At 42.1% G+C, this 10,244-nt stretch overlaps 1 protein-coding gene across 1 annotated transcript; it reads left to right on the top strand.

Annotated features, from left to right (window-relative positions):
• Positions 1 to 4,532: 4,532 nt before the first annotated feature.
• On the top strand, positions 4,533 to 5,957 carry LOC147420434 (uncharacterized). Its single transcript, XM_086504542.1, has 2 exons — positions 4,533 to 4,710; positions 5,566 to 5,957. Exons 1-2 carry the CDS (start codon positions 4,533 to 4,535, stop codon positions 5,955 to 5,957), a joined length of 570 nt encoding a protein of 189 aa, XP_086360668.1.
• The last annotated feature ends 4,287 nt before the right edge of the window (positions 5,958 to 10,244 follow it).

Here is a 10,244-nt window from a genome sequence, read left to right as displayed (position 1 = left end):
TGCTGATATACAAAGTCAACATTCGGCAGGCCAGGTCAAAGTCAACATCCGCCAGGCTCATATACAAAGTCAACATTCGGCAGGCCAGGCGCTATTATATACATAGTTGCACCAGCACCAATAGTCTTATCAAGATATTATATTTATGACATTACACTACAAGAGGTCACTTAAATTTCGATGCCAAATTAACGGTGACAATGGCGGGCGTCGGTATATGTGCAGATAAGTATGGAGGGAGATGAACATTTTAAACATTTTCATCTTCAAATTTTTCACACTTCTATCCATGATTTTTTCCATGCTTATATAGATATGTATTCCGATGCCTCTTCCGATGTTTAATGCCGCGCCTACAAGAGCGCCTGTACTGACGGAACCTGCAAAAACCGAAACGCAGGTCTTTCCCTGAGCATTTCTCTAATTTGTGTGCCTCTTCTCTTGGTCTCGTCCTCCTCACCTACTACAGATCTGGTGCCCAACAACTTGCCGGAGGTGAGAATGTTGCTTGTTGACTACTCCTTAGCATCCATTAGGAATAGAATGGGGGTCTATAAGGGCCTCTTTATTTGGCAGTTTAAAGAAGTCAAACCTTTAGTATTAAGAAAGTAATCAAAGGACAACTTTTGAATTCAAACAGGCCAAACGGCTAGTTTATTTGAATTCAAATTTCCTGCCCAATTAAAATGGAATTAAAAATCTAGTAGGTAAAACCATATCATGTAGCATATCTATGGAAAGAGCTCAATGCGTAGATTGTAGATATATCATCTCTGCTTAAATCAAATATCATATGTGGGAGTTATGGAAGGCCAAAAATCATAAAATTGTCCACCTCCTTTTTTGGGGGAAAAGTGTATCCTTTGACCACTCTTACACATCCCTTACACACCCACCATTCTAGCACACATGGCATACACCTATTTGTCAAAATGTTAATCACTTCCATATGCTTCAACGTTCATGGAAACCATGATATGCAGCAGGTCCCCATGCCTAATTCTCAAGATTCACACCAATTCTTTTCCTCGAAGTAATTTTCTCGTGTAGTAGCAAGCCGGGCAGAACCAAAAAGAATCAGTATTGGAGACCTTTCAAACCCTGGTTATATTTTGCAAATCATCAACCTGGAGGGTACTTTGGATGCTTTCCAACGTGATGAGCACTCTCAAAGATCATATATTTTTTGAGATAAACCCATGGCAGAGGTCTGTTCTAGTGCTTCTGAAATAGAAGATATCAGATTTCAATCAATGATCAATTGGACTAATTTAATTAATCTGAAGTCGAATCACCAAAACTTATTGCATTTGCAGGCCCATCCCAACACTTTTTTTGCTGATGCTATTAGGTTGTTGGCCTTGCAGACAGCGGTCGAAAAAATGTAAAGAGTAAACGTCAAAGTCGACAAGACTAGGACAGAAAAGCTTAGCAGCATCGATCAGACCAAAGCTTATGATGGATCCTCAAGTACTTAATCTAGTTGCTTCAATGCTTGCACTTTTAGCACAGAGTGTGAGGGGATTAGTGGTAGACAGCTCAATGTCAAGGGAAACGCATTGGGGAATATTGCCACTAGTGCAAGTCACTGGTCTGATGAGCCATTGGCTTCAGTCGCACTCCTCGTCTAGATTTTTTGATAGCCTATCTAAAAATTTGATGACAGAAACATCTCTCATGACCAATTCAATGCAGAATATAGTGTTTGTGGGAGCAAGTTGGTCAACGTCTAGCTCCAAGCAGATGCATCACTAGCATTGCAACGGAAGTCAATCATTGAGGTGCCTATGTGGCTGCCGACCAAGATCAAAACAATAGTCAAAGAGAAAAAGCGTAAGCTAATTCTTTTTTCCTCACAAAGAAGTTTGATGCTGGAGAAGCCAAAGAACACTGACCGTGGAGTAATGGCTCTAGAGATAAGTATACCAATATGTCAGCACCTATTAGCCTCTAGTGCTGCTGGCCATTCAACAACTGGGTGGGATAGAAAAAGCTTCACACAATATGGCCAATATTGCGGCATGTAAAGAGCTTCTCTTGCTAACCCACGTGCATGCGGCAACCAATGCAGGTGCAATTGAGATTAGCAACAACAGTATACTGCAGCGTTGCTGTTCAGCAGCTACATATGAAGCAAGTAATGCTGATGGTGTGGATTTGAACGCACAACAATTATTTCTTCGGAGCTCCCTTCTTGCCAATAACCATGATTTGGTGATGGATCCTATGAGCAAAGGTCCATGTAAGCAGCAGTTATTGGATCAAGACATTAGTTTGGTATTGTATCCAACACAAATCCTTGGAGTAAAGTTACTCCAAGGCAGGCAGTCAAAATCTATTCACATCTTCTCAAAGGTCTTTTGTGCAGCAGGCGGTCGAGGTAGAAACTCCAAGGAAAAAAATTCCAAGGAAATCCGTCCTGGCCTGGCCCTATATTCCAGTAGGCTTTTGTTTGGTTTAGCTAGCTTGTGGGCAGATCAATGGAGGCAAGAGAGCATCGCAGCCTGCAGGAAACCCGCTGCATGCATGCTCATCTACGACCTCATGCAACGTCAAGTTCATTGCGCACGTGTCTACTGTTTCAATTGCGCACGTGTGGTGCCGGGCCATCGCTCATCTGATGCGCTGATATACAAAGTCAACATCCGGCACGCCAGGCGCTATTATATACATATAAGCTGCACCAGCACCAATACTCTTATCAAGCAGCAAGTGTACAGATCTCTCATAAGACTCTCTCTCTCTCAACTAATCATCTCTCCCTTTCTCTGTGGCTCGCACACGCACCTGCCACGCCCACGTCAGCCTGCACACTGTTGTTAAACAGGCACGCACACACAGAGACTCGAGTGTGAGGCAAGAATGAGAGATGTTTGTTATGCTAGCCAAGGGCTGTTTAAATACAAGTTGGGGGGACGGACGTTGCCCGTCAGTTACAGTTGTAACTGCTCGTCCAGGGAAGATCCTGGGAGCCTGAATTATGCGGCTTACATTATTAACTTATTTCGCCACACACCCCCCTAAGTTGATAATTCCCATTACAGTGATTTTAAGCCGAGCTGTTGACAGCTTTCACGATGCTTTGCCTATGGAGTGGACTTCGTGAGGAAATCCGCCCACTGTTGTTCTGTACGAACATGGGAGAGCTCGATGTTGCCTTCTTGAATGAGCTCCCTGATGAATTGAAGCTTTATCGCTATATGCTTTGTCTTTTCTGAGTGTTTGAGATTCCTTGCAAGCATTATAGCGGACATATTGTCGCAATGAAGTACTAGTGGCTGATTCGGGAAGGGAGTAGTCTCCATTAAGAAGTGTTTAAGCCAAATGCCTTCTTTCAAGGCAAGAGTCATTGCAACATATTAAGCTTCTGTCGATGACAAGGTGACTCTTTCCTGTTTCTTGCTTTGCCAGGAGATTGCTCCTCCAGCCAGAAGAAAGGCATATCCTGAGGTGGATTGAAGAGTATCTTGATCACCCCCCCCAATCTGCATCAGAGTAGCCAACAAGGAAGGGTGTCGGCAAAGGCTGAAGGGCATAATAGTAAATGCCGTAATCCTTCGTATGTTGAAGATAGCGCATGAGACGCTTTAGGTGTTGGATGTGGATTAGCCCTAGAGCTTTCATGTAGTGGGATAAAAGGTTTGTAGCAAAACAAATGTCAGACCTAGTACAGGTTACTAGGTAACGGACTCCGCCAAGAATGTTGGAATATGGAAAAGACTCCATATCAACAGCTAAGGCTGAAGATGATTCCGATTGTTTCAGCTTGAGCGAAGTTGGGAGAGGAGTCTCCACTCCCTTGCATGCAGACATGTTGTACTTCTTAAGTAAGGATTGAATGTAAGACTCTTGGCTAATCCGTATGAAGCCCTTTGAAGGATCCTGCAAGACTTGAATCCCAAGGCAGTAGTGGAGGGCCCCATGTCAGTCATGGAGAAGTAAGAGTGGAGATCACCCTTTGCTGTTTCAAGAGCTGATTCAGAATTAGAGAGCAGCAAAATATCATCCACATAGATGGTGAGAAACAGTAATACACCAGCAGAGTGACGGCTATACACATTTGCATCAGATTGAAAACGTGTATAGCCAAGAGTGATCATGCACTGATGGAACCTTTGATACCATTGCCTGGGGGATTGTTTCAATCCATAAAGGGCCTTGAGTAGCCTGCATACATAATTGGAGTGTTGCATTGAGATATACATTTGGGGCTGCTCCATGTAGATCTCCTCCTCTAAATCTCCATTTAAAAAGGCAGTGCGGACATCCATTTGATGAAGGTGGAAGCCAAAGAGCGCAGCTATTGCGAAGCACAGGAGAAAACGTTTCAGTGAAATCCATGCCAGGGACCTGGGTAAATCCTCGCGCCACAAGTCGAGCTTTGTAGCGTGAGACTGTGCCGTCAGCATTGAGCTTTTTTCGAAGCAACCATTTGCAGGTCACCAATTTTCTGTCTGGTGGAGCAGGGACCAGCTGCCATGTGCCATTATCCATGAGGGATTGGTACTCTGACTCCATTGCTTGCTGCCAAAATGTGGCCTCAGGACCCGACAAAGCCTCATCCAAAGAGATTTCATCAATGGATTCAGCAACAAAGAGAAGTGCTTCAAGATCATCTGAGGAAGCATGGAGCACCTGGAGGTAGAGTACTTCAGCTGTATTGGGATTACCAGAGGGCTGATCGGCTGAAGGATCCAGGAGTAATGAGTGGTTTGTGTTCTCATAGAGTCTTATCGAACTCTCTCATAAGACTCTCTCTCTCTCTCTCTCTCATAAGACTCTCTCTCTCTCTCTCATCAGCGCTATTAGGACTATTAGCTACGGGCTGGACAGTGATTCCGCTCACTATATCCCAGAGTGCTGCTCGTTTGAGCAGCAAGGTTACCCGGGTGGCCCATGTAAGATAATTGGGGCCTGTGAGCTTATCAAGGTGATAGCTCCTCACTGTGGAGGGAATGAGGGAGGCAGGGGGTTTGGCTTGCTGTGACATGCTGGCTGTCCGGATCAGCGAGCACACACAAGCAAGGGGAGCGTGCGCAGGTGAAGAGAAGGGTGGTGGGTATTGAGCGTGCTCTACTGTGATACCATGTTGTTAAACAGGCACGCACACACAGAGACTCGAGTGTGAGGCAAGAATGAGAGATGTTTGTTATGCTAGCCAAGGGCTGTTTAAATACAAGTTGGGGACGGACGTTGCCCGTCAGTTGGTAACTGCTCGTCCAGGGAAGATCCTGGGAGCCTGAATTATGCGGCTTACATTATTAACTTATTTCGCCCCACACACACACACACACACACACACACACACACAAATCACTCTCAAGGGTCAGCTCATGCGTTGTTGTTGAAGAGGCAGCAGTCGATCCAGGTCGCCCTAAACGTTGCCCTCATGTTGTTAGTACTCGTGATGCCAGCAGCCCACGCAGGACGGGCGGGATCCACGCCCCTGGAGTACTATGTCTAAGTGGGGCTGGGCCCCCCTGACTTGGACACCCTCATCGCTCCCATTGACCTGACCGGCTCCACGGGCACCTTCGGCCACGCCCCTGGAGTACTATGTCTAAGTGGGGCTGGCCCCCCCTGACTTGGACACCCTCATCGCTCCCATTGACCTGACCGGCTCCACGGGCACCTTCGGCCAGACACAGCTCTTCGCCTTCAGTGTCACGCACGGCGCTGACCCAGCCTCCACGCTCCTCGGCTCCATGCGTGGTTACACCGTCCAAGCCAGATCCACGGCCGACTTCCACGGCGTCGAAGTGGAGGTCCTCGCCTTCCACGATGGCTCGCTCAATGGCACCATCAGCCTGCAAGGCCTCATCAACGCTGGCACTAACGAGATCGCCATTGTTGGCGGCACCGGAAACTTTGGAGGCGCTCGCGGCTACGGCATCGTCATCTTCCTCAACTCCACTGCCACCCTTGCACTTTACCATCACCAGCTCTTCTTCCTCTAGATGACAGATGACAGCTTCCTAATATCACCCTTTGCGCCGGCCGTAATAGCTTAACTCACCCAACCTTTAATATGCACTGCCATATAACACTCACCCAACCTTTAATATGCACTGCCATATAACTGTACCATTTTCTGTTCATATAATATGCACTGCCATATAACTGTACCATTTTCTGTTCATAGCTTAACTCACCCAACCTTTAATATGCACTGCCATATAACTGTACCATTTTCTGTTCATATAATATACAAAGAGCTAACGCTTGAACATATAAAAATAGTCCATTGGATATGTAGAATGCAGCAGATAGGTTTAAGTCAAATACTCTTATTTTACCTCATGATTGATGTATGCTTGGATAAAGGACATTCTCCAACCTCATATACTAGGAAATTTCGACTTTGCGTACATTTGAATATAGAAAGGTGGTGTATTAGATCACCTACACACCTTGGGAGTATTTGATATATTCTCTCAAAACAATTTTCTAGCATATGAAATTTGTGCAATTAATGGGTGGTACGACTATTAAAATTCAACGTATAGCTTCTACCATGCACTAATTTTTTGAGAGGTCGTGCCACCAATTTCTTTGAACCATCCAATAATCTTCTTCACCTCATGATCCAATGTGATATTGATGTGATGCATGTCCAATTGATCTGATGAGTGGACTTTATCTCCACTTAATCACCTAGTAGACATACCTACGGCCCCCAATTATGGATACTCCCTTTGTGATAGCTTTCGAGTGTGATTAAGAGATTTTTAAAAACAAAAATTGATAGAGTTTCTTTTGTAGCCACGCTCTCATGCTAGTTTTATCGTTATTATTTTAAATTACATAGGGCTTCTTTTGTAGTCATGTTCTTATACTAGTTTTATCATTAATCTATTTAAATTTCATAGGGTTTCCTTTGTCCACACCCTCTCAAGCTAGTTTTCATCTGAAAAGCAAGTACCATCTATTCAATGTAGTGTTCCCACACAATTCGAGGCTTTGAAATCTAAACTTATCTTCATTGTATCTCAATTATAGACTCGCACAAACCCAAAGCTTTGAATATCCATAAGGTGCACAAAACTCGCACATCCACATTAAAATTGGAAAGAATTAAAAAACGAGGATAAATGCCACCACTTGTCCACTTGATCGTATTTAATACACTAAAATATGATAATAGCCCCACTCTGTTAACAGAATATGGCTATAACATTGATTGTATCGAAATTAAAGTAGCAATAGTGAGCATTTCCTTAAGAGAATTCTTAAAGAGCATAAGGAGAGCACTGGATTAAAGGTAGAAAAATGAACATCACACCTAGTTAGCTTGGCATGAACAATACTTGTAAGAGAGAGAGAGAGAGAGAGAGAGAGAGAGAGAGAGAGAGAGGATTCCCCCTTCCAAAAGGCTTTTGTATTATAGATTCTCCCTTAAGAGAGACTTGATACAATACATCTTTGTGCTCGTTGAGACCTTGTTGATGCATGAAGATGGTAAACTTCATGCACCAAATTTATGCCAGTACTACCTTGCAAAAACATTAACTTGTCCTCGGCCTCAATCACAAGACCTCAAACAACTTTAAAGGTGGAGAGAGCTAGCAGGAAGTGAGGGATGGGAAGAGGAAAAAGAAGTACCATAAGAGTTATTCTAACTCTTATTCCCTTTCATTTTCCCACATTAAATGCTCAGTTCAATATGAGAAAATCAAAAGATACGTAGATATTTGATTTTATGACATTACACTACAAGAGGTAACTTAAATTTCAACGCCAAATTATCGGTGACAATGACGCGCATCGGTATATGTGCAGATAAGTATGGAGGGAGATGAACATTTTAAACATTTTCATCTTCAAATTTTTTACGCTTGTATCCATGATTTTTTCAACACTTATATAGATATGTATTTCGATGCCTCTTCCGATGTTTAATCCTGCGCCTGCAAGAGCGTCTGTACTGACGGAACCTGCAAAAACCAATATGCGGGTCTTTCCCTGAGCATTTCTCTAATTTGTGTGCCTCTTCTCTTGGTCTCGTCCTCCTCATCTACTATTGATCTGGTGCCCAACAACTTGCCGGAGGTGAGAATGTTGCTTGTTGACTACTCCTTAGCATCCATTAGGAATAGAATGGGGTCTATGAGGGCCTCTTTATTTGGCATTTTAAAGAAGTCAAACCTTTAGTATTAAGAAAGTAATCAAAGGACAACTTTTGAATTCAAACAGGCCAAACGGCTAGTGTATTTGAATTCAAATTTCCCGCCCAAAATGGAATTAAAATCTAGCAGGTAAAACCATATCATGTAGCATATCTATGGAAAGAGCTCAATGCACAGATTGTAGATCTATCATCTTTGATCACATCAAAGATCATATGTGGGAGTTATGGAAGGCCAAAAATCATAAAATTGTCAACCTCCTTTTTGGGGGGAAAAGTGCATCCTTTGACCACTCTTACACATCTCTTACACACCCACCATTCTACCACACATGGCATACACCTATTTGCCAAAATGTTAATCACTTCCATATGCTCATGGCAAATAAAGAAGCTGAGATTCTTTTCAAGTTTGCTTGTAGGTTTATTGTTTAGGGTTTAACATTGTGTGTGTGTGTGTGTGTGTGTGTGTGTGTGTGTGTGTGTGCACGCGTTTCTGCAGGTTTGAACAAGACCCTTTTTTGCTCAAAAAGGCCGCGTGCGAGTGCTCGAAAGTTTTATGCATATTAAATTACTTTAAAATTATATTGTATATTGATGAAATAAAATTTCATTAATTAAGATTTTTATGCTTAAATTTTCATGCAATTTTGTTTAGAAATTATGCTTTGAAAAAAAAATTGTTTTGAAATTATGGTTTGGGGTAATTTTGATTTGAAATTATGCTATGGAAAATTTTTGTTTTGAAACTTTGTTCTGAAATTATGTTTTGAAGAAACTTTGTTCTGAAATGATGTTTTGAAGAAATTTTGTTTTGAAATTACGCTACCATCTCATCATCATCATGCGATTGATAAGGTTTGGGTTATAGGTTTCGGTAAGGTGTAGTTTTGGTTATAGGATAGGTTAGGGTATAGGTTATATGTTAAGTTATAGGTCATACGTTAGGTTAGGTTAGACTAGGTTAGGTTAGTTTATAGGTTAGGTTAACTTATAGGTTAGGTTAGATTAGCTTATAGGTTAGGTTTAGGTTATAGGTTATAGACTAGGTTAGGTTATAGGTCAGGTTTAGGCAACATGTTAGGTTATAGGTTAGGTTAATTAGGTTAGGTTATAAGTTGTACATAAAAGGCTAGGTTAGGTTATAGTTTAAGTTAACTAATGTTTAGGTTATAGGTTTGGTTTGAAAAGATTCTGATGTTTCCAACTGTAACATTGGCGGCCCATAACCATGATGTAAATAGCTTACAAATTTATTGCCAAGTCAATTTTCCAAAGAATCTATCCCACTATGGATAAGGGTATCACTCCTCACCAACAAGTTTTCATCAAAGGAAGATCTATTTAAGATAACACATTGACAACAACGGTTGGATTAGAATACACACCATTCACCATGCAAGATTGTATCGGTTATAGGTTAGGTTATAGTTAGCGATGTGAGCGGCATGGAAACACACACAACGCCTCTATAATCACCTGACACACACTCTTGGGATAATACACACACACACACACACACACACACACAAACTATGGGGCACCACTCGGCTTACAAAATCCACCTGGCTGAGACACCGACCACACGGATGGAGTGAGAGGAGAGAGACTATCCATCTGCCCACTCAACACATACACACACACATACGTGTATACACAAATCAGCTGGGAAAAGTGCATCCTTTGACCACTCTTACACACCCACCATTCTAGCACACATGGCATACACCTATTTGTCAAAATGTTAATCACTTCCATATGCTCATGGAAAATATAGAGGCCCTCCTATACCCCATCCTCTTCCTAATGACGCTGAGATTCTTTTGATGTTTTGTTGTAGGTTTATGGTTTAGCGTTTAACATAGTGTTTGTGTGTGTGTGTGTCTGTGTGCATTTTTGCAGGTTTGAAGACATTTAGAAGACTCTTTCTTGCTCAAAAAAGGTACATGCGAGTGCTCAAAAGTTTTATGCATATTAAATTACTTTTAAATTATATTGTATATTGACAAAATATAATTTCATTAATTAGGATTTCAATGCTTAAATTTTCATGTAATTTTGTTTAGCAAATATGCTTTGAAAAAAATTGTTTTGAAATTATGGTTTGGGGTAATTTTGA

The sequence above is a fragment of the Adiantum capillus-veneris genome, chromosome 28 (genome assembly GCF_014529385.1).
Source record: "Adiantum capillus-veneris isolate H3 chromosome 28, ASM1452938v2, whole genome shotgun sequence".
NCBI classification, from domain to species: domain Eukaryota; kingdom Viridiplantae; phylum Streptophyta; class Polypodiopsida; order Polypodiales; family Pteridaceae; genus Adiantum; species Adiantum capillus-veneris.
The sequence above is the reverse complement of the archived record's forward strand: the minus strand, read 5'-3'. Positions and strand labels throughout refer to the sequence as shown.

Excerpts from the sequence above, each read along its gene's own strand:
- LOC147420434 (XM_086504542.1), top strand. The coding sequence starts at position 4,533 with ATGTGGCCTCAGGACCCGACAAAGCCTCATCCAAAGAGATTTCATCAA. Across the intron at positions 4,711-5,565 it reads GGATCCAGGAGTAATGAGTG|TGGGGCTGGCCCCCCCTGAC; the intron begins GTTTGTGTTCTC and ends ACTATGTCTAAG.